The 25,278-nt window shown below is 35.5% G+C and overlaps 2 protein-coding genes across 8 annotated transcripts in view; one reads left to right on the forward strand and one right to left on the reverse strand.

Annotated features, from left to right (window-relative positions):
• HIBADH (3-hydroxyisobutyrate dehydrogenase) overlaps window positions 1-25,278 on the reverse strand; it is a 316,476-nt gene that overhangs the window by 232,407 nt on the left and 58,791 nt on the right. The gene's annotated exons all lie outside the window — the stretch shown is intronic.
• The window catches only part of TAX1BP1 (Tax1 binding protein 1), a 92,134-nt gene that overhangs the window by 10,748 nt on the left and 56,108 nt on the right, over window positions 1-25,278 (forward strand). For all 7 annotated transcript variants that reach the window (XM_050783183.1, XM_050783185.1, XM_050783189.1 and 4 more), the window contains exons 3-5: window positions 5,863-5,965; window positions 15,262-15,449; window positions 19,076-19,234. In XM_050783183.1, the coding sequence (XP_050639140.1) occupies window positions 5,863-5,965; window positions 15,262-15,449; window positions 19,076-19,234 (450 nt within the window). The remainder of the gene's footprint in view (window positions 1-5,862; window positions 5,966-15,261; window positions 15,450-19,075; window positions 19,235-25,278) is intronic.

Consider the following 25,278-nt stretch of genomic DNA (forward strand, 5'->3'; position numbering starts at 1 on the left):
CAGAAGTGGCTGTCATTCAAACTGGGTGTTGGAAAAGGGTGGGAATGGGAAGGGAAGAGGACGAAGGATACTACGGTGGTTTTGAGTATATTATTGAAATGATTGACTGATAGTGAAGTCCAGGTTGGGTAGGGAAATGAGTGAAGCCAAACAAGGGATATAGACCGAGTTGGAGGTTTTTGTTCCTTTTAGTTTTTTTTACTCCCTCTGCAGTATTGATTGATTCGTTTTAATTATAATGAAAATAAACATATAACTTATGTTTATTATTTTATACGTTCACCTCTCATCTGAGCATTATACTCCCTATTTTACAGATGATGGAACTGAGGTCCAGAGATTAAAGTGACTTGTTCAAAGTTATCCATTACACATTGGAGCTGAGATTTGAACCTTATGTAAATTGGCATTCAGTAATTATTCTCTGGCTGTTTGGTTGAGCTATCTGATTATTCAGAATTAACAACAGAGTTGCTAATAAGTTCAGCATGGATTTTCTTTAGTGACAGAATTGAAGTAAAATTACAGGAAAAGATTTAGAACTGCACCTGATGCAGGCTGGGCACAGTGGCTCACGCCTGTAATCCCAGCCCTTTGGGATGCTGAAGCGGGCAGATCACTTGAGGTCAGGAGTTTGAGAACAGCCTGGCCAAAATGGCAAAACCCTGACTCTACTAAAAATATAAAAATTAGCCAGGCGTGGTGGTGTGTGCTGGTAGTCCCAGCTACTCAGGAGGCTGAGACATGAGTATCGCTTGAACCCAGGAGGTGGAGGTTGCAGTGAGCAGAGATTGCACTAGAGCACTCCAGCCTAGGTGACAGAGCGAGATTCCGTCTCAAATAAAAAGATAAAAAGAACTGCACCTGATGCCATATCTTTATTATTAAACCAACATTAATTGCAGTAAAACATTATATGTTACATTATATTTGAGTTTTGTTCTGTTTTGTGTTTATGAATTTGATTTGGTCTTAGTTGTATAAGTACATAAGCATGAGGAATTGGTGTATGTTTAGATTTATGCTTAGTACAAATTAAATTACCTTACAGTTAAAGACCCCCAGTGGATACCTGAAATTACAGATAGTACTGAACTCTGTTTACATTGTACTTTTCTGATACAGTCATACCTATGATAAAGTTTAATTTATAAATTAGGCACAGTAAGAGTTAACAACAATAACTAAAAATAGAACAATTATAACATGTAATTGTTATATTACCTGATAGCCCGCCTGCATCATTAGTAACTCTGTTGCTAATTTTGAATAATCAGATCTTTCACTTAACCAAACAGCCCGAGTAAAAGTTATGTGAATGTGGTTTCTCTCACTCTAAAAATATCTTATTGTACTGTACTTACTTATTTTGGGGTCTTGGTTGACCTCAGGTAACTAGAACCACAGAAAGTGACACCTTAGATAAAGGATGACTACTGTAGTAACATTACAAGTCCATTAGTTTTTGTTTTTTAAACTTTAGAGTCTTAGAATTCTCACATCTCCAAGATACTGTTCTAATTGGAATTCTCACATCTCCGAGATACTGTTCTAATTGGAATTCTCACATCTCCAAGATACTGTTACAGTTGAGGAAATTGGAAGTGCAGAGTGGTCATGTGATGTGTTCAAAGTTACATTGCTAATGCATGACGTACCCTATACTAGACAAACAAAACCTCCCTATAAGATACTGTTTTCACTGCATCCTGCTGCCAAGCACATCAAAAACTAAGTTGCCTGATTAGAAGGTGGATCTAAACAGTGATTTTATTCTTGAGTATCCTGTTTCAAGCTTTTGTTTCTTTGTTCCTTGTTTTTCCTTTTCCTTTTCAAATTTTTTTCCTCCTCCTCCTGTTTTCCTGCCTTGGTCTCCCCTTCGGTCCTGTCTCATTCCACTCATTTTCTGTTTAAACAAAAAAGTCCTCTGGTTTTAAAAAAATAATTATAATTATTATAATATATAATATATACATATTTATAATTATAATTATTTATAATTATAAAATTAAAACGTCCTATAGTCCCACTACCAAAGTATATCCCTACCTAATATCAATGGTTAGCACTGTTAATGTTGTATTTCCTTCCAGCCTTGTTTTATTAATGGAAGGAGACTTTCAGTCTTTTTTGTTTTTGTTTTCGAGACGGAGTCTTGCTTGCTCTGTCGCCCAGGCTGGCGTGCAGCGGCGCAATCTCGGCTCACTGCAACCTCCGCCTCCCGGGTTCGCGCCATTCTCCTCTCTCAGCATCCCGAGTAGCTGGGACTACAGGCGCCTGCCACCACGCTTGGCTAATTTTTTTTTTTTTGTATTTTTAGTAGAGACGGGGTTTCACCGTATTAGCCAGGATGGTCTCGATATCCTGACCTCGTGATCCGCCCACCTCGGCCTCCCAAAGTGCTGGGATTACAGGCATGAGCCACCGCGCCCGTCCTCAGTCTTTTTTCTAATATATGTATTTTGAATGTTGCTGGCATATCTCATGTATTTTTTAATGCCGTAATTTTTTCACTTAATCACTTACAATTAGTTCTGTACCGTTTTATCTCGTTGAGGAATTTATGCTGTTTATGATATTTCTCTCTTGAATCAATGTTGCATACTCCCTTTGTATATCTAGGCATTTTTGCAGTTATTTTTTTCCTAAAGGAACTTTTCTGGTAACGTGATTTTTAGAAGCTACATTGTATACAAAAGAAGGAAAATGAATGCTCCTACGCATTGTACTCCTAGCTTCCCCAGTGATGTCTGTTGTTATATGTTTCTGGATTAGAAAAATTCATAGGCTCATTTTATACTTTTTTGTGGGCTTTTTTCCTCACTTAATTGTATTTCTTGGGAATCCTCCTATATCCATATGTAATCAGCTCATTTATTTTCAGTGCCCTTCCTGCTCCAAGGCTTGTCTCCCTTTATTCCTCTCCAAACATCAGCCCCTCTTCTCTGTTTCTTTCTTTCCAACTGGTCTCTCGTATGCTTTCCTCACCCTAATGTTTCTGTCTTTTCCTCAGTGTTTCTCCAGGATTTATTATCTTTATTTTTTCTAGGTAACTTTGATGTCATTATGGTCTTCTGTATGTTCTTTCTCAGAATTTCCTTTATGATCAAAACTTACCCGGCCGGGCGCGGTGGCTCACGCCTGTAATCCCAGCACTTTGGGAGGCGGAGGCGGGCGGATCACGAGGTCAGGAGATCAAGACCATCCTGGCTAACACAGTGAAACCCCGTCTCTACTGAAAATACAAAAAATTAGCCGGGCGTGGTGTCGGGCGCCTGTAGTCCCAGCTACTTGGGAGGCTGAGATAGGAGAATGGCGTGAACCTGGGAGGCGGAGCTTGCAGTGAGCCGAGATCCGCCACTGCACTCCAGCCTGGGCGACAGAGCTAGACTCCGTCTCAAAACAAAACAAAACAAAACAAAAACAAAAACTTACCCAGCGTGTTTTTCTGAAATGTTAATCCTGTTTAAAAGGAATATATTGTGGCTTTCTCCCTTCTCTGTCATCCTTGTTTAATTTCCATTTTCTCATTTATTTTGCTGTTGCAGTAGTAACAAGAATGATGCCCACTGCTGTTGTAATTCTTCAAACTAAAGTATGTGACATATTCATTGCTTTAGTTTCTTTCTTAACATAGATACAGCCTCCAATGGTATCTGTGACTACAATTAACTGGTTAACTAGATTCAGGTGTATCTCCTAGAAGCAATATATTTTGGCAGTTTTAGATAACTGGCTATTTTGTCCCATTGTCTGAAGTGTTGCCATGTTCTCCCTGCCATTTTTCAATATTTGAAAATTGCTGTTATCAACTGTAAGTGTAATAATTTTCTTTTCGCTTGGTAATGGTGGACTAAAAGACAAGATTTCTTGTATTTCAGTGTATCCTGTAGCATTGAGAAGCAAGTTCTAGCCCGGTGACCAGGAAAATAAAACAGAGAATCAACCTTTGGTTTGGACACGTTATGGTTTATTGACCCTTCTAATTAGATTTATTGTTATTGCAGTGGACTCCTACATAATTTCCTGATGTTCATCTTTTGTGTTCCTTCCAGTACTGTCCACTCTAACATACTTTCATGTGGGAGCTTGATATAAGACAGTTACATCCCAAAGGAGCCCATTCCCTATGTCTTTCCAGGTTGAGAGACTTCTACATTTATTTTTTATGTATGCCTAACATGCCGCTCTCTAAGTGACTTAAGAACTATTTAGTTTTCCTTACTTAAAAGCAGTTTGAAGTGTAGTTCTGTATTTCTGACTTTTTGCTTAGGATTGTATCTCACCCCCCAACTTCTTGGTAGGCTCAGTTCTCAGGCTGCTAAGAAGCACTTGTGTGATAGGCACTGTGCTAAATACTCTACAGGGATGATCTCATTTAATACAGACACAACCTTTAGAGGCTGTTTTTGTTATCAGAGGAGAAAATAGAAATGAATAACTTGTCCAAAACCATACAGCTAGCAAATGATCTGTTCTGGTATTCTGACCTCACACTCTATGCTCTTAATTATTACAAAATACTACACCTATAATAACTACCATTCATGGAGTGTTTGCCATGGATTAGGCACTTCACGTGCTGCTTTTAGGTTCATTATGTTATTTAATTCTTCCAACAACTGAAAGGAAAAACTGGCTCAAACAGGTGAGGTAAATGACTTGTTCACTGATTCCTTAGGTTTCATATCTGTAAAGAGATGAATAGTGTCAAGTGTTTTTTACCTTGACACAGAACAGAATAAATTGTAAGATTTGTCCCAGCATGCAAATACACCAGAAACCAAATTTCATGAAACACTTACCCTTAATGTACTCCAGTACTTTCTCTTCTATATAATTACAAAATAAATGCCAGTCATGAACCACTAAATTGGTTTTATCACTTCCTACTGGGTTGTAACCTGTAGTTTCAACCATTCTTTTGGAGGCTAAAGGTGACAAGGTTTATCCAGCTTCAGCATTCTGTTGTCTATAATCAGGCCAATCAGAATCCTAGGTATAATCTAACCTTTTGGTTTATGCATAAATTTTTGTAATATTACTAGCAAATGGATATCTAGTACCTGTTTTAAACATCTCTAGTTTTCAATATTTAGCATGGCATAGTCCATCTGGAAAATACGGATTGAGATATGTATATATTCATGTTGTAAGTAGAAAATGTGTTATTTGAGACATGGGTGATCTATCTGTATATATATAAACATCTTGGTGCTAAAGGTCTTTTTACAAAATTTGCCAATTGGCTGTAGGCAAGACTTGCCAAAGATGAGGGATTAGTGAATTTAGTGAATTTAGAGGGAGGCAGATGTCTAAGTAAAACAAATAAAACACTTAAATTGGAGGTATAAATTTTTTGAATTTTGATATATCTGAAAATTCTTCAGAGGTGAATTTGTAACGCATGTCTAATGTTTTAAATATTAATTTTCTTTAGTCTATAACTCCCTCAGTTGTTGGATCTACTAGACATTCAGTATGTGCCACCTTTGAAAATAATACTCTGTGGTCAATAAAAAATAAATAACAAGTATTTAAAAACTCACTGTGTTTAGTGAAATTAAATTTTAATCAAAACAAGTTTTTATATTTGATCATGTGGATGGATTATCCTTGAGAAATTGGAAGCAAATTCCTTTTTAATACAGTAGAAATTCTACTATTCAATTTATGTAGATTTTTATAGCATTAGGCTGTGGTTTAATTTAAAAATAATTTGACATGCTTGTTAAAATACTCAAGATTTGTAAACATATTAAATGTATATTTTAACTATAAAATACAATTTAAAAAATGCTGTATGAGCCTAATATTAAACTATTTGCTTATAAACCTGCCTTTTTTGTTATTTCCCTTTAGGTTGGATGGAGTACTGCTCGTGATTATTACACGTTTTTATGGTCCCCTATGCCTGAACATTATGTGGAAGGATCAACAGTCAATTGTGTACTAGCATTCCAAGGTAAGGACTGAAAACTGCAGAACTCGATGAAACTGGATGTCTTACTGCCGTTAGAGATGTTGTACTCCATTGTAATGATTTGTTCAGGTATGTCCAGGGTACCAAAGTTGAATTAATTTGTGTCTTTACTTAGCAAAAGCCCTAAGAATGTAACTGTCTAGTGTAGGCCACATGATGTTTTATGTAGACATTTAAAAGTTATTGGTTGTTGTCTTAACTTTCACTGAAGAGTGGGTTTCTTTTTAGATATTAATTTTTGGGGATTTTTTTTTCAAGTGAGAAAACAAACAATAGTGATAACAGATATTAGAATAATGTAACAAAAAAGAGGTGAGGAAATAGTCCAGATGAAAACCACAAAAATGATTAACAGAACTTGTAGTTATTTGAATTCTGTCATGTGTAAGTTCCTTTATTATAAAATGGATATAAAGTAATATAAAATTCATTTTTGTGTTAGCTTGGCATTATTTACAAAATTTTAAAAATACTCTTATTCAGGTAATTCTGACATATGCTACAATATGGATGAACACTGAGGATGTTATAAGTCAAATAAACCAATCACAAAAAGAAAAATACTGTATAATTCCACTATATGAGGTACTTAGAGTAGGGATAGACACAGAAAGTAGAATGGTGGTCCGCAGGGCGTTCAGGTTCCCTCAAGGGAGGAATGGGGAGTTATTGTTTAATGGGGGTAGAGAGTTTCAGTTTTGAAAGATGAATTTTGGAGATAATGTTAGTTGCACAACAATATGAATGTGTTTAACATTGAACTATACACTTTAAAATGCTTGAGATAGTAAATTTTATGTGTTTTTTTACCACAACTTAAAAACTTGAAAAAAAAATAACACTTATTCAGAGATCTATCAAAGAATTTGCTGCAGAGTAATTTTGTATTATAATTTTACTGACTTTAGGGTTGTATTAAAGTGAATTCTTACTCTTGTGTATGTCATAGATTTCTTCTGGTCTGGTGAAGTTTGTGGACTCTGTCTCAGAATAATATTTTAATGAATATAAAGTAAGACAAAATTGCAAAGAAAACCAATTATATTGAAATAATTATAATATCACAATAACAGATTTTTGATATATTAATACATGTGCTTCAAAATCTGTGTAACAAGATGTATTTTATTGGCAGATTTAATCGCTGCCATGATTTCCAAGTAAGATAACATTGAGATACCTGTAACAATTGTAATGTGGTATTAACATATAAGTAATTCCTGTTGGTGACAAAAATCACAAATACTGATAATCAAAGTACATGCTGAAATTTTAGTTAAATGTTGGTAAAAATAAAAATATAATGTTTTTACCATTAAAGTTGATGGATGACCTGAATTTTCTTTATCCTTTGACCCCAGGTTGAACATTCTCTAAAACTGCCTCTTTGCTATTGAGAACTTTATTTGCCTTTGTGTTTAAAAAAAAAATTCTAGGACTTTATTGCTCTTCCCTGGGACTGGCTATTAATAATTAAGACTTTTTCCTCTGAGTTTCTCATATGTTTAAGCAATGGGCTCTATTAAGAATGTTCTTATGTTAGCAGAAAGAAGTTTACATTTTATGAATCATTAAAAAAATGTGCTCGGGATTATGAGATGAATGATTTAAAATAAAGTTTATTGTCTCACACATTTTCACATATTTTAATGCAATTTAAAAATCGTGTAAATCTTTTTTGTTTGAGCCGGAGTCACACTGTGTCACCCAGGCTGGAGTGCAATGGTGTAATCTCAGCTCACTGCAATCTCCGCCTGCTGGGTTCAAGCGATTCTTGTGGCTCAGCCTCCTGAGTAGCTGGAACTACAGGTGCTCACCACCACGTTTGGCTAATTTTTGTATTTTTAATGGAGACGGGGTTTTGCCATGTTGGCCAGGCTGGTCTCAAACTCCTGACGTCAGGTGATCCACCTGCCTTGGCCTCCCAGAATGCTGAGTTTACAGGTGTGAGCCACCATGGCTGGCCCTAAATCTTTAAAATGAAACCTCAAATCATTTCTCCCTTATCTGATCTGGTTTACCATCTTCAGAATGTTAAAAATTAAATTTGTTTTAACAAACTAAAAGAAAAGCCTCTAAAAAACCAAACTATACTAAAATATTTATTTAATGAAAATACTTTGTTAGCATGCAAATGCTTACTTCAGAAAGGAACTAAAAAACAGTTTGAATTTGGGATAAACATTTCTAGTATTATCGATTTCTTTTTTTTATTTTTATTTTTTTGAGATGGAGTCTTTCTCTGTTGCCCAGGCTGGAGTGCAGTGGCCCGATTTCAGCTCACTGCAAGCTCCGCCTCCCAGGTTCACGCCATTCTCCTGCCTCAGCCTCCCAAGTATCTGGGACTACAGGTGCCCGCCATCACGCCCAGCTAATTTTTTTTGTATTTTTAGTAGAGATGGGGTTTCACCGTGTTAGCCAGGGTGGTCTCGATCTCTTGACCTTGTGATCCTCCCACCTTGGCATCCGAAAGTGCTGGAATTACAGGCATGAGCCACCACACCTGGCCAAAAAATTTTTATAGTGATCCCTCCCTTGAGTTTTAGCTTTTGTTATAGTTGCTAAGAGAGAGCATCAGCCTGTTTTAAGGGCAGCATAACTTGGAGCCTATGCACATAGCTTTGGTATAGTGATTTCCAAATTTAACTGTAATTTGGAATCACCTGAGTGCTTTAAGACATGCAGAAATTTATGTCCCACCTCCAGATGTTGTGATTTAATTGGTCTGTGGTATGGCCTGGGTTTTAGAATTTTGGAAAGATCAACAGGTGATTCTGTTATGTTGAAGTTTGGGAACCAGTGGCATGGCAGACAGTTTTCAGCAAATAATTGTTAACATTATCTAATTGATTGGGAGGCCGAGACGGGCGGATCACGAGGTCAGGAGATGGAGACCATCCTGGCTAACACGGTGAAACCCCGTCTCTACTAAAAAATACAAAAAAACTAGCCGGGCGAGGTGGCGGGCGCCTGTAGTCCCAGCTACTCGGGAGACTGAGGCAGGAGAATGGCGTAAACCCGGGAGGCGGAGCTTGCAGTGAGCCGAGATCCAGCCACTGCACTCCAGCCTGGGCGGCAGAGCGAGACTACGTCTCAAAAACAAAAACAAAAACAAAAACAAAAACAAAAACACATTATCTAATTGATAGGGTCTTATCTAAGTTAAAATGTCCTGTTTTTTATCAGGCAATATCTGACTTGGATTTTGGTGACATGTGCAGAGCAGCCTTCTAAAATAACTAGGCTCAGATTAATCAGCTTCAGATGGTTTAATTTAAAAAAATTAATAAACTTTTTTGGAGCAGTTTTAGGTTTACAGAAAAAATTGAATGAAAAGTAGTTCTCTTGCAATCCCTTACACTACCCTTCCCTGCTTTCCTTAATTTTAACATCTTGTGTGCTCCATTTGTTACAACTGATGGACCAATATTAATACACTATTATTGTCTGAGTTCATAGTTTACGTCAGGGTTCACTGTGTGATGTAAATTCTGTTGATTTTGATGAATGTATGAAGACATATACCTACTGTTGCAGTATCATAAAGAACAATAACTTCACTCCCCTAAAAGTCTCCTGTGTCCCACCAACTCATCTCTCTTTCCCTCCTCGTAAAACCCTGGCAACCAGTGATGTTTTACTGTCCCCACAGTTTGCCGTAAAATGTCATAGAGTTGGAATCGTATGATATGTAGTCTTTTCAGATTGGCTTCTTTTACTTAGTAATGTGTGGTTTAAATTCCCTCATGTCTTTTAGTGGTTTGAATAGCTCATTTCTTTTATTACTGATTAATATTCTATTGAATGGATGTATCATAGTTTATTAATCTATTGAAGGACACCTTGGTTGCTTCCACGTTTGGCACTTACTAATAAAGCTACAATAAACACTCTTGTGCAAGTTTTTGTGTGGATGTAAGTTTTCATTTCATTGAGTAAATACCAGGGAATGTAATTAATTAATTGTATGATAGGTTCAGTTTTGTAGGAAACTGCGAAACTGTCTTCCAAAGTGGCTCGTACCATTTTACATTCCTCCCTGCAATGAATGATGAGAGTTCCTGTTACTCCACATTTCAGCAGCATTTGATGTTTTGGATTTTGGTGGTCTGTTTGTTTAAAAACTTTTTTCCACTTTATTCTGAATTTTGCATATGTTTGGTCTAAACATTAATTGGCACTGTGAGTGCATGGAGCTTGCATATATAAAGATATTTCCTTATATTCTGTGCCAGGAAACCAGTATGCAGAGGATAAAACTTGTAGTGTAATATGGGCAATGATTTAGGTCCTCATAGATGTTTTTGGATAAGGAAATGTTATAAATTATATATGTAGTTTATCTTTTAAAATAGCTTTTTTAGATAATAAAATTTAGGTGTGTATTGGAACCAGTTTTGTTATGTTTAAAACTTCTTTCCTAACAGCTGTTGTTTTATTTTTAATCATTTTTATTGTGATTGGTTTCCTCTTAATAAGTTAACTGCCAGGTTATTATAAGTTATTATAATAGGTTATTATAAGTTAACCTGGCAGTTAACTTATTTTTTTAGTGGTGACTCACACCTGTAATCTCAGCTATTTGGGAGGTTGAGGCAGGCAGATGGCTTGTGACCAGGAGTTAGAGACCAGTGTGGGCAACATAGCGAGACTCCATCTGTTGCAAAAAAAGTTATTTAATGTGTTATAGTGACTATTGCATTTGTTTATTAGGGACTTAGCAATAAGTTTAAAAGTGGTTAAAAGACAGAGAGAGAGAAAAAGCATCCAGTTTATTTCTGTTAATACTTCAAAAACATTTTTGGGCCAGACGTGGTGGCTCACGCTTGTAATGTTAGCATTTTATGAGGCCAAGGAGGATGGATTGCATGAGCCTAGGAATTTGAGACCAGCCTGGGCAACTTGGTGAAACCTTATCTCTACAAAAAATATCCCCAAAATTAGCCAGGCATGGTGGTGTGCACCTGTAGTGTCCCAGCTACTTGAGAGGCTGAGGTGGAGAGGATCACTTGAGCCCAGGAGGCTGGGGTTGCAGTGAGCCGAGATTGTACCACTTCACTCCAGACTGGGCGACAGAGTGAGACCCTGTCTTAAAAATTCATGGGCACTAAGCATAAATGCAATATGTTTTACAAGTTTCTGAAAATTCAACAGTTCATTTTTATTTTGAGTTTTGAAATTCAGAAATAAAAGCATCTGCCTGCCTAGAACTTTTTTGTTGCGTAAGGAAGTCAGGGAAAGCTTAGTCATCAAATATTAGAGTTATAGAAGGGCTTTCAAGCATAATGCAAATCACTTTGCTCATTTTGTGGATGAGTCATGAGAATCCTGGAATGCGAAACCCGAAACATCTAACAGTACCTAAACGTGATTGTTTTCCTAAATGAACCCTTATTTATTTATTATAATCTTGTTGAACACTAAAGGCACAGTCTGTAAAATTCGACTCGAAAATTTTGTTTTTACTTTTTCCGATTTTATTTTCAGTATCTATCTGACAACAGTTTTTCCAGGCAGCTTTAAATTGCAGCTCTGAATAATTAGGTCTATCTCAAATGGTTTTGAACCATATTTTTTAGCAGTTTATTTTAGTGAAGTTTTTGTTTTTTAAAGAATCGGACCTTGAGGTCGGGCGCAGTGGATCACGCCTGTAATCCCAGCACTTTGGGAGGCGGAGGTGGGTGGATTACCTGTGACCAGTCTTGCCAACATTGTGAAACCCTGTCTCCACTAAAAATACAAAAGAATTAGCCAGTCGTCGTGGCGTGCGCCTGTTAATTCCAGCTACTCGGGAGGCTGAGGTAGGGGAATTGCTTGAAGCAGGAGGTGGAGGTTGCGGTGAGCCGAGATCAGGCCACTGCACTTCAGCTGGTGACACAGTGAGACTCCGTCTCAAAAAAAAAGAATCAGACCTTGAATACCTAGTTTGTAGAGTTTCTAATGTCTTGATGCCAGAGCTGATTAATTATGCTGTATATTTGTTTTCTAGTTAAGATTTTAAGTAAGCCTAGTGGCTATTTGGAAGTTGGTATGAATTAGTAAGTTTTTAGTAGAGATTAGGAGGGTGGATTTTTAGAAACCTTAAAAATGTATATTGCCAGATACATGTCTATGATATTTGCTTATTTAAACTTTGTATTTTGAAGTAATTTTAGATGTAAAGAAAACTTGCAAAAGTAGTTCACAGAATTTCTGTATGCCCTTTGCCCAGCTTCCTCTCATGTGAGCATCTTGCATGACCATGGTACATTTATTTAAGAAAACAGTAGTTTAATAGTGGTATAGTACTATTGACTAAAGTACAAGCCTTACTCAGATTTCACCAGTGCTTCCATTACTGTTCTTTTTCTGTTCTTAGATCCAGTCCCTAATCCCTCTTTGCATTTAGTTGTCATGTTGTCTTAGTCTCCTTGGTTTCTCCTTATCTTTCATAACCTTTACTTTCTTGTAAAGTACTGTTAGCATTTTGTGTTGTTGTTGTTTGTTTTGGTAGTAGCTTGTCTCTCATCTTGGTTTTGCTCATTGTTTTCTCATCATTAGATTGAAGTTATGCATTTTTGGGAAGAATGCCATAGAAATAGTACTGTACCTTTCTCAGTACATTTTATCAGGGAGTATGTGATGTCCATATATCTTATTACTGGTTATAATAATCTTGATTGCTTAAGATTGTGTCTTCTGGGTTTCTCCACTGTAAATAAAGTTATTTTTTTTCCCCTTGTAATTAATGCATATTAAAAGGGAGCTACTTTGAGACTGTGGAAATATGTTGTTTCTCCTCATATTTTCAGCCACTAATTTTAGTATCCCTCTGTGTGCATCTTGCCTACGATTATTGCGGTGTTTGTCTAATGAAGTTCATTACTTGTATATTTATTAGTTGATCATTATGTTAGAAAGAATTGTCGTCTTCTCCATGGAATCATTAATTTCTTCTGTGAAATAAAGTCTAATACCGTATTTTTTTTTGTTACTTAATTGTTTCAGCTTTAGCCATTGGAGCATTTCAAGTAGGCTCCTGTACTTTTTTTGACATGCTCCACCCCTCCTAATTTCTTTTTGTGGACTACTACTTCGCTTTAAAGTGCCACAAGAATTTATCTTATGTGATATATTGTCTGCCTGTCCTCTCTGTTTCTGGGAGACACAGCCTGTCTCACTGTGTCTCCCAGGCTCGAGTGCAGCGGCGTGATCTCGGCTCACTGCATCCTCTGCCTCCCATGTTCACGTCATTCTCCTGCCTCAGCCTCCTGAGTAGCTGGGACTACAGGCACCCACCACAACGTCCAGCTAATTTTTTTGGATTTTTAGTAGAGACGGAGTTTCACTGTGTTAGCCCGGATCGTCTGGATCTCCTGACCTCATGATCTGCTCGCCCCAGCCTCCCAAAGTGCTAGGATTACAGGCGTGAGCCGCCGTGCCCGGCCTGTCCTCTCTGTTTCTAAGGAGAACAGCCAGCTGTTTTTTAAAGAGTGAAATCAGGCCAAGTAGGTATAATAACTGAGGCTGAAAATTTCAAGGCATGAACGAATAGCAAGCATAGTGATTATAGCTTTTGGGGTAGATATTAATAAGGTAAGATATTTATCTTTGTTTATTCATTTCACAATTATTGAATGTTTTCTTTTTACAAGTCATTGTGGGGAATTCTGAATTTTTTAATATGTATATGCACAAATATATACACATACATGTGCCCTCAATGTGTATGTGTGGTATCTACGGTGTTTTAGAGGTCTGATGTAGTTGTAAGGCATGTACATAGTAACCAGTAATGTTAGGTTTACTGTGGAGGTATGTAGTTTTTACACTTGATCTTAGCCAAAAAGGCTGAGAAGCGATAGGAGATGTTTATTTTTTAATGTAAAAAGTACTGTGTGAGCTTTGAGGGGGAGGCAAATATTAATTTTAAGTTACAATAATCCAGCAAAATTTAAAATGGAATAACAAATTGAGGAAAGAAGGGGGCAAATATTGAACATATTATTCTAGATACTATAAATATATTATCTATTTGTTAATATTTTGGATCTCTGAGACAGATAGCCTTTTTTTTTTCTTTAATTTTTTTTTTGAGATGGAGTTTTGCTCTTGTTGCCCAGGCTAGAGTGCAGAGGCGTGATCTTGGCTCACTGCAACCTCCGCCTCACAGGTTCAAGCGATTCTCCTACCTCAGTCACCAGAGTAACTAGAATTATAGGCATGCGCCACCACCGCTGGCTAATTTTGTATTTTTAGTAGAGTTGGGATTTCTCCATGTTGGTCAGGCTGGTCTCAAACTCCCAACCTCAGGTGATCCACCCGCCTCAGCTTCCCAAAGTGCTGGGATTACAGGCATGAGCCACCACCCCTGGTTTTTTTTTTTTTTTTTTTTTTTTAACAGATTAAGAGCCTGTAGCTCAGGGAGGTTAAGTAAATAATAGTGGTAGAGCTGGAATTCTGAATAGAGCTGTGGGGTTCTAAAGCTTTTTTTTTTTTTTTGAGACAGGGTCTCACTTTGTCGCCCAGGCTTGAGTTCAGTGGCACCATCATGGGTCATTGCAGTCTTGACCTCCTGGGCTCAAGCGATCCTCTCACTTCAGCCTCCCTAGTAGCTGGGACTACAGGCACATGCCACCACACCTGGCAATTTTTTGTATTTTTTTGTAGTGACAGGGTTTCACCATGTTGGCCAGACTGGTCTGGAACTCCTGGCTCAAGTCACCTGTCCACCTTGGCCTCCCAAAGTGCTGGGATTACAGGCATGAGCCACTGCACTGGGTTCTAAAGCTTATTTTTACCATACTGCACTAGCAGACCTCATCTTCTTTTCTGCCTTCATGTAGTTCACATGTGCAGCATATTCCTTTAGTTAATATCTCTCATTTACATGTAATGAATGTCAAATTGGAGGGAAGATTTCTTTAAATGACATATTCCCATCCCCACTCCCAGTCCTCAGTAGATTTTTATATTGGTTCTTCCCTTGCTTCTCCTCCAGCCTGTTTCCCATTGTAAAGTATATACTTGCTTCTCCCAGATGAGTGGGTTTTGCCCTAGAAGATACAAGGGGAAAGGATATTCTGGGAATATAAGCTTAAACCTAAGAGAAGAAAAATTTTAACTTTAAGGAGGAAGGAAGAGTCTAGTTTTGATAATTTGTGAAAGGAGGAAGGACATTTCCCAGATACGTGCCAAGAACAGTGTGCGGAATGAGATACGGCAAGTATTGTTAAATTGAAATAACATGAATTTTATAATAGGAAGTTTAATAATTTTGTTTGTTAACTTCCTCTTAGGATATTATCTTCCAAATGATGATGGAGAATTTTATCAGTTCTGTTATGTTACCCATAAGGGTGAAATTCGTGGAGCAAGTACACCTTTCCAGTTTCGAGCTTCTTCTCCAGTTGAAGAGCTGCTTACTATGGAAGATGAAGGAAATTCTGACATGTTAGTGGTGACCACAAAAGCAGGCCTTCTTGAGGTTGGTGTTCACAGTGAGATAGTGATTCACTGATAACTTTAAGAACAGAGCTCATCTCGGTTGGCATTTTAAGAACTTTAAGGTTACGTGAGAGTTGCCACAAAGATCGAATGCTTTAACTTGATGCAGTGGCTCACGCCTGTAATCCCAGCACTCTGGGAGGTCGAGGTGGGAGGATCACGATGCCAGGAGATCGAGACCATCCGGGCTAACACGGTGAAACTCTGTCTCTACTAAAAATGCAAAAAATTAGCCAGGCGTTGTGGCGGGCGCCTGTATTCCAGCTACTCGGGAAGCTGAGGCAGGGTAATGGCCTGAACCCGGGAGGCGGAGGTTGCAGTGAGCCGAGATCGCGCCACTGCACTCGAGCCTGGGTGACAGAGCGAGACTCCGTCTCAAAAAAAAAAAAAAAAAAAAAAAAAAAAAAAATCCAATGCTTTTTAACTAAAATAGAGTGTCTTTTTTGAAATGCTTAAAAAATCTTTCGGCCATAATTATGCTGTTGGTTCCACTGTGGCAGGGACTGTCCCTAGGGCCTGTCCTTATTTTGTGCATAGTAGATAGTGCAGTAAGTACCAATTGGGAGAGTTTAGGTCTAAAGCTTTCCTTACGTTCCTTTGCCTAACTTTTTGTGGTGGCGTAATCATTTCATTGTAGAATGTTACCAATTTGAGGATGAAGCTGCTTGGGATAATGGTATAAATCAGTAAATCTAACTGTAAGGATGTGAACTTGGTTTCACTACCATGAGCATTCTCTTTCTAAAGTGTGGCAGTGAGGCAGGAGAGCTTCCCAGTCTCTTAATTTAGATTGAGCATTTTTAGAATGATTCCTGTTGTTGTACTTCTGATGAAATGGATAAGCCTAGATTAACCATAATTTAAAAAGAAAATTTAAAAAGCTATTTACTATTTACTGTTTTTGTAAATATAATATTATGGAGTCATGATAATGGCTTCAATATAAATTTACTGTGTAGATGGTCTAATAATGCCTTATGTATTAATTTTTAGTAGTCATTGACAGAGAAAATAGAGTGACATTCTTTTCTCATTTTAAGATCACATTTTTCAGTATCTTTATCCTATACCTAAAAAACTACAGCTATATTTGAGTTATTGTGATTAATTATATATAGTGCCCTCCATTATAATAGTAAGAAAAATAGCTTCTCAAATTGGTTCATTATACATTTTTGGCTAATTTATATTCATATTTCTTCTATTGCAGCCATTGCTTTTTTTTTATAGTTGGATAGATTTTTTTAACATGTAAATATTTAATGCCTTTGATTTTACTTTTATTTACCTCAAAGAACTGAGACTGGAGCAAAAAGACAAGAGGCTACAGATATAATACTTTTATTAGACAGTCAAACTAGGTTAGGAGGAACCAATCATTTTTTATTGTGAATTCTTTCATATCTTTCCTTCCCCTTTCCAGAAATTCCTCTCTTATCTTAAAGAAATGTAACTTTTATAGGGTGACTAAAACATTTTGTGGTGCAACTGCTTGATGATCAAGGTTTTTAGCTTTGTATTTGAATGCCAGTCAAAGATGCTGAAACAAGCCCAGATCTTAAGAATGCAGTTAGTATTTATACTGTAGCTTTTTGAATACTTATTAGACCACCCTCATTTCAGGGCCTCCAACAGAAAAGTGATGGGCATTTTGGCATTCACATCTATGTTGTACTTTTTCTTCAAGTAGATTGAGACATACCACATTCTGTTTCACTCCTTCCTACTTTGCAAAGGGTACTTTATAAAGAAAATGAAAATTGCTGTTTCTTAAGTATTTCTAAGATTAAATTTTTTTAACCAATATTTTGATGAGTCTTTAAAATCCCCACATTCATTAAAGTTTTTGTTTTATCTAAAACTGCACAAAATTAGTACAAATGTGAGACATTATCTGGGGCCCTGTTGACATTAAAAGTGATTAATGAGACATAATTTTGCCATGTGTGGACCTTGATTATATCCTAGATTAAAAAAAAAATTGGGGGAATAATGAGGGATATTTGACTATGGCCTATTGGGGAATATAAAATTATTCTTAATATTCTTAGCTATAATAATAGTGGTGGTTTAAAGCCACTGTCCTTATTAGGTGATGCTTGCTCTGAAGTATTTAGGAGTGAAGTGTCTGCAATTTCATTTCATTCAAATGGCTTAGAAGAAAAAAGGATACATAAGCTTAAGTATATAAAGAGAGATAAAATAAACATGGCAAGATATTAATAATTAGTGAATTTAGGTGATGGATGTTTGGATGATCATTGTAAAATTTTAACTATTTTGTATTCTTAACATATTTCAAAATACAAAATTGAGGCAAGAAATGAGACATATACGTTCTTATCTAATTTGAATTCTTCTAAAATGTCTACTTAAGTTTTAGTGAACTCGAGAAAGTATATGTGAATTAAATAAATCACTGGAAAAGGTGATTCTTTTATAAAGTCTGTGTTGTGCTTTGTCAAGATATATCTTTATTTTTAAGCTGCCAGATAGTTTTGAGCCAGACTTAATGCCAAATTAATAATGATACTAACCTTTATGGGTAATATACTTGCCTGGTTCTAATTTTCTGTTGACTTTATTGAATGCCATTTATTGCAATCTACTTCAAATCATTTTTAAAAAATAGATAAGATATAAAAGAAATTCAATGATTGAATAAATAAACTTTTCCTGGCATTTTGGTTTGATTTGTTGGAACAGGTAGAAGAGTCATTCAGAAAGTTTGCAGCTATTCAACTTTGATAAGAGCCATTTTAGAATTTAATCAGTTTAATTTCATAATCCCATGACCCTGGAAAACCAATTTAGGGTATATGGAGGAAAAACATTTTACCAGTTAAATGTATAATACCACCTTTGTTAAGTCTTCCCTCTGAGTCTTCATTCTTCCTGTAAGAGAAATATTAAACTTTGTTTTACTATCTTAGGACCATTAATTTAGTAATATTTTAGAATATTGAAGTTCATATTTTCCTGAACTATTGGCTGTTCCTGTAAGAATCAGGTATATTGTTAATATATTGTTACAGTCTGCATGTTTGTCCTAAAATTTGTATTTTTACTTATGAAGAGTGTTTTAATTTAGCCAAGTAGAGGCCATTTTATATATAGAACCTATAAATTTCTTGATGTCTTAAAGAATCAGCACTTTCAATAGTAATTCCATAGATGAAGGCCATATATACCATATAAGTTTGTGATAGATGCAAAGATTTCCTATAGGTTTGCATTCCAGAAGAGGTACAACTTTTCCTCTCGGAGTATCTGATTATTACTGTGGATCAGAAAGTCCCGTAATTAACGGAAAAATTAATATGCCTTTTTTTTTTAGTTTTGATCTCAAAAATGATTAGCAGCCAACTTCATAATACAGTTCTCTCATTTTATATCTTCTTTTAATATTTTCTTCTTTGCTCAACCAAAAGAAGGTTTAAATTTATGATTGTTGAATTTTTGTAACTGAAGTCTAAGTAGGTAGAATGTAAAAGTTCTTTCTGTGAAAGTCTTCACTATTTTTTTTGGAAATGGAAAACTAAATTTGTAATAACATATTTTAGGATTAAGCAAAAAACTATTTAATTTGAGTTTTTTGCTTTATAGTTGAAAATTGAGAAAACCATGAAAGAAAAAGAAGAACTGTTAAAGTTAATTGCCGTTCTGGAAAAAGAAACAGCACAACTTCGAGAACAAGTTGGGAAAATGGAAAGAGAACTTAACCATGAGAAGGAAAGATGTGACCAACTGCAGGCGGAACAAAAGGTTAGTTGTGTCTTGTGTAACTGACTGAAGTTGATAGTATATTGCCTGAAACCCACCTTTTTAAAGAGCTGAACCAATTAAGTAAGCAAAAACCAGGTATTGAGAAAAGTAGCCTTTTAGACATTTATACAAGAACAGGTCAGTTCCTATTAACCTTCTGCCACAGCTGCTTTTATGTTTGTAAGATGGTTAAAATACTTTTAGACTTTTGGTACCAGGCTTGTTGAGGTAGTCCCTGACAACTATTTCCAGATGTTTTACATCTAATTGTAGAATACTTGATAGATTTTTTGTTCTTGTTTAGAAATACAATTAGAAATGATAAGCACTGAATAAAGGAAAAATAGAATACATCAGTTAAAATTACTTTTCAAAAAAGTGTAATTTGGTGAAATAAGATGTAGTATTAGACAAAATTTTGAAAGTTTTAATGGGAGAAATGTTATATTATCCTAAGAAACAAACTAGTTAAAGTTGGCAGAATTCCTTGAGCTAAGAAAGAGAGAGACAGGTACAATGCAAGCAGAAAACATTGCGGCTTCATTAGTAATAGAAATAGACTTGTAAGAAGCCAAAAACAGTGAAAAAACAGTTATCTAGTCATTGAATTGTTTAATATTTTCACAAGAAAAGCAATTTGTTCTGATGAAACTTACACAGACTGTGATCATATATATTACAGTCTCACTTATAGTAGAGCTGGTGGGATATACTTACGCCCATTGACAGTATTGAGCTGTTGTTTCCTGAGGATGGGGTCTGTTCTGTTATCCTTTTGTTCAACAAGGCCTCCAGCAATTGCTTAATAATTGCTAATGAACTATTAGTCCTGTGATTCTCAAACATTTTTATACTCCAGTGGAGTGGTTATATATTGCACACCTGGGCAGAGATGTTATACAAGTAAGTCTTAAATTCTGAAAAGATTTTCCTTGCTTTGTTCTATTTGTTTGAGGATTGCTCTTTTGAGTTAGAGGGTAAACATAATGTCAAATACTGTGTACATTTACAAATCTCCTTATAAATGTCTGTGAAGTCTTCACTTCTGTCTTTTCTATCATTAGTCTTTTTAGTTAAAAATATGCAAGTATTTGCCAGTTTTACTTTTAGTGTCCTGCTGCAGACTGTAGGACTGTAGGAGTAGGATTTTCCATTTGGTTAAGGAACTACTTTTTTTCATTTGAACCTTTCAAGCAGGTATACCAAATATTAAAATACAGTGAAATCTCATAATACGTGCCCTCCATGACTATTAGGACATTCAGCTAATTTTTTTTTTTTTTTTTTTTTTTTTTTTTACTCATTTGTTGTAATCTCTTGCTGCTTTGTGTAGTTATTACTCTCTTTTTCTCCATTCTTTACATATTTTTCTCATGATTTATACCTGGATTTGGCAGTTTTCCAAAGTGTAATGTCAATCTTTTTTTTTTTTCCCACTGTATTACAAGCCAGAGGGATCAAGGTGAGATAGATAACTCATGAAAAAGGCCCATTTCACCATGTCCTAAGCCCATGAGATCAAGAATATCCCGAAATGTGGCCTTTGGGGTTTTAACTCTGATTACTTTGAAATCCAAGAAAAGAATGGATGATTGTGCGAATAGGAATGGCAGAATGATAGACCTTCATTTATGTGAAATTACATATATATACACACATCAGGCCATTTCTGTGGTTCATTTGAGTAGTAGCTGAAATTTAAACAGTCTCACATTCTCTGTCCTTTCCAGGTGATAAAGGGGTTAAGGACTACAGACAAGACTAAAGTGGTAGACTGAGGTCAGGGGATTAATGAAGCAAAACTTGTAGGAGATTGTGGCCTTGGTGCTCAGAAGAGGTCTTCAGCAGAAGTTTTTATGGCAACTCTTAAATCTTGATGACAGTCACTAATCTTGGAGGAGACCACTTCTCTGCTGCCATTCTTGCATTGGGGCATATTCCCTTTCAATTGGAGGCACTTGAAAGTGATTTTTTAAATGATGCTCCATATTATAGAAAAGGTTGATAAAAGTACCTGGAATGGTACTTGATGCATGGGAGGTTCTCCCTAAATGTAAGTAGCTATTACTATTTTACTATTTTTCATAATATGAACCAGAGAATCATCAAGGAAGGACTAAAATATAAAGTGTCATCCGACAGGAGTGGAAATTCATAGCATTTCCCTCAGATTCTAAAAGTATAATGCATATATACTGTAACCAAAAAAACTAAGTTATAAAACATATGTGGTGACAATTGTTTATTTCTGGGGATAAAACGTGTTTGCCAGGAGAGATAGTTCCTCTTTGTTCCTCTTTGTTACTAGTCAACGGACTTTTAGTTTTTTTATTTATTTTTTATTTTTTATTTTTTTATGAATTTGCTTCATATTCCAAAATTAGTCTCCTGCTGGGCTGCTACAGCTCCAGACTTTCAAACTGGTCTGGTTGGATGGCTTATAAAATCTGTGACATTTCTTGGCATTTGTTTTAAATCTGTTCCATGGTATGAATCCTATAGTAGTTCTAGAGGTCTTCTATTTGAGGTACTGAGTATATAAACTGTTGAATATCTGAAAGATTGTTCTGATGTATCATCTATAATTTCATTTAAAGTTTTATAATGGATACTCCATGTAATAAGCAGAGACCTTCATTTTCTTCATAATAGAAATTTATTGCATTTCGATTCTTTTATAAAATAATGACTAGCTTATTACCTATTCCATACTTGACAAAAAATAAATTAAATGTCTGTAATTGTTTATTAATAAAATTTTTCATCTTTTATCACATTGACTTTTATCACTCTAAAGTGCTCTAATAATTAAAACTAAATGAAATTCTGATAATTACAATTCTTTAACTCAGTGAATTAAAAGAATTGGATATGTTGGGATTATTACAACAGATTGGTTTAAATTATATGTTTGTTTTTAATGTTATTTTATGAAATTGGCTGCTTGAAGGAATAAACTAGGATTACAAAGTAGATTAAAACTAAGACAAGATAATGTTTATAAATTGAGAAACAATAAATTACATATTGTATTTCCCCTAGATTTTTGTGGTATCTACTTCGTTATTCATGTACATCCTAGATTTGAAAAGTAACTATTATTAAGGATAATTTTCCATTAATTTCTGGTTCAACTGTAAGGGAAGATTTCTCCCCTCCTCTCTTGAAAAAGGCTCATTAATAAAAATAACTCATATAACATCTAATAAAAGCCAGATGGTGATTTGAGTGCTTTACATATGTTAGCTAACTTCATCCTGTGAAGTAAGCAGTATCGTCTGTATTTTTCAGAGGTAGCCCAGAGAGGCTACTTACTTGTCCGTGATTGCACAGTTAGTAAGTGATAGAGGCTAGCAGTATGGCTCCATCAGTGCTTTTAACCACTACTCCATACTTCTGAGGGCCAAAGATGTGAGCTGATCTAATTGATTATTTTTCAAAACAGCTTTATTGAGATGTCATTTGTATATCATAAAGTTCACCAGTTTATACAATTCAGTGGATTTTAATGTATTTACAAAATCATGCAACCATTACCATAGTCTAATTTTAGAACAAATTCATCCCCAAAAGAAAGCTTTTACTTACTTGTGGTTACTTTCCATTTACCTTCCGATTCCTTCCCCCAGTCCCAGACACCCACTAATTGAAATTTCTGTATCTATGGATTTGTATATTTTGGACATTTCACATGAATGGAATTATATAATATGTGGCCTTTGTGACTGGCTTATTTCACTTAGCCTAATGTTTTCAAGGTTCATCCATGTTGTAATATATATTATTAATTCATTCCTTTTATTGCCAAATAATCTATTGTACTGATGAGTATTTTTTAAAAACCCCATCTTTACATTTATCAAAGACTTCTGTGAAAATTAGCAGTTTGTGTGTTTCATTGTGTTCTCGTTTGTATTTTGGAGTGCTAGATACATAGTGGAAATGGAAAGATTTAAAATTGAGGCTCAGAGAACCAATGATTTTGAATCTTGTTTTTCAAACAGGACTAAAAAGTGCTGTGCCCCTATTAAGTTTTTCAGTTAGTTTAGTTTATAATTTTTTGGAGCCTAAACTATGAATTGAGTTTTTTCATATAATTGTATTTTCAACTTGAATAACAAAATGGATATGATGTACTTCAAGACATTTTTGAACTATATTATATTTGAGAATATTAAAGTAATATTGCCAAAACGATGTAATGGAGGCTGTTACAAACTGTTAAATGTACTCATACTGTTTTGATTCTTAAGTTTCACAAACTGGGTAGGAGACATCACCAGGTATTTGGGAAGTATCATAGGTATAGGAGTGAGACAATGTGCAAGATCTCTTCTCTGGCTAGTGTGGACCTCTTAAGCTATCTTTATCTTCTTGGCTTTTTCTTCTCTAAAGTGTAAACATATTTCGCATTGTTGTAGAGTGACAGCATATACTCCAAAGAATAACTTGTCATCACATGGAGTTTTCCTTTTTATTCTCATTGAAATTGCTTTCAAAAGGTAGTCACTTAGTTTTTCTGAGTTCAGGCTTCCTCATGGATAAGTCGTCTAGTTAACAAGTGGCAAAGTTGAGAACCTGAAAAACCAAGATAGGTGTTTTTGTTGTTATATTACAATAGCTTATAATAACAGACGCAAGTGTGGTATGTCTCTTTATTCATCGAGTGTTTGTGGAATAAATAGGTAACAATGAGTTTTGGGGCTTGTGGCATTCTGACCAGTTTTTATTGTAGTCAAAAGAAGGATCTGAAGGTGACATTTTACTTCGGATATGGGATTTTATGGTCTTGAAAAGGATTAAAAAAACATATACTTAAAAACTATCATTCTTGGACAGTCCTGGTTTACTATATGTAAGCTATTTACAGTGTTTTCTTTTTATGCATCTTTAGTGTTTTTCTGTGGCCTTCCAGTTCTTTTAAGAAGTTTTAAAAAGAGCACTATTTTGCACTTTATCATTTTACAAATATTGTGGGTATTCTGGCATTTAAAGGGACGAAAATACCAGTTTGTAACAGCTAACAAATGAAAGATTTTGTATTACTAAAACTCAGCAGTCATTTGTCTCCCTCTAGCGATCACATAACTGTGCCACATTGCCCATTTACTTACCATGTTTTGATTGAAAACCAGAAAAAAATAGTTTAATACTTTTAAAATTATGTTTCACATTTTATGGAATTTGATTTACATTTATTTAAGATTGTCCTGATTATAATTTTAATAGAAAATCAATAGTTCCTGTAAAGATTTTGGGAAGCCTTTATTATCTTGCTTCATTGAGCCTGAGAAGCCATGGTAATACCTTTTTACTTCCAGGAAGAAATAATCCAAGTAAACTAAGACATGCCATTGATTGTAAGATACATCTCCGTTTCAGAAAGGATAAATTGTGGGAAAAAAATTAGCATATAGTTTTAGTACAGTAATGTAATGTCTTTGTGGATATTAGTCATTGAAATGGTTTTCTCATTTATAGAAGAAATTTTTCTTATCAGAATATTCTAGGATACATAATGGTATGGTTAGATGAAACTCATTGATAATACAATTGAAGGATCATATGTATTAAAAGTTTAAAGTTTAGAATTTTGAGTTGCGAGAACTTAAGTCAAATGGAGTTCTTTTTGATAAATGGAATTTTATGGTGGTAGCTTTGTAATATGTCAGCTTTGCTAGGCTGAACTTATTTTCCAGAGTTCGCTTCTCTGTAATTTGTTTAGGATGAGCCACAGGAGAGATTCTTGCATGAGATGAGGCAGAAGTGAAGCAGCAGCCATTTTGTAGCTTATACAAGTTGCGGCTTCTCTCCTCGCTCTCCTTGTTGGTATGAGGTAATAGTAGCCAGGCTGCAATTGCCCTACCTTCTGTGGAATCCTCTTTCAGTTTCTCCATCTCCTGGGTTAGGCCTGTCAGGAAGGACCCCAGCATGCTCAAGACACCTTGAGACTATCAGGGTCAGAATAAAAACCAACATGGACTTCAGTTTTCAGTCCATTCTGGTGGGCTTCAGCTGGTGATTGTGGATCCTATTTTGTTCTT

This window comes from Macaca thibetana, chromosome 3, assembly GCF_024542745.1.
Source record: "Macaca thibetana thibetana isolate TM-01 chromosome 3, ASM2454274v1, whole genome shotgun sequence".
Classification (NCBI taxonomy): Eukaryota; Metazoa; Chordata; class Mammalia; order Primates; family Cercopithecidae; genus Macaca; species Macaca thibetana.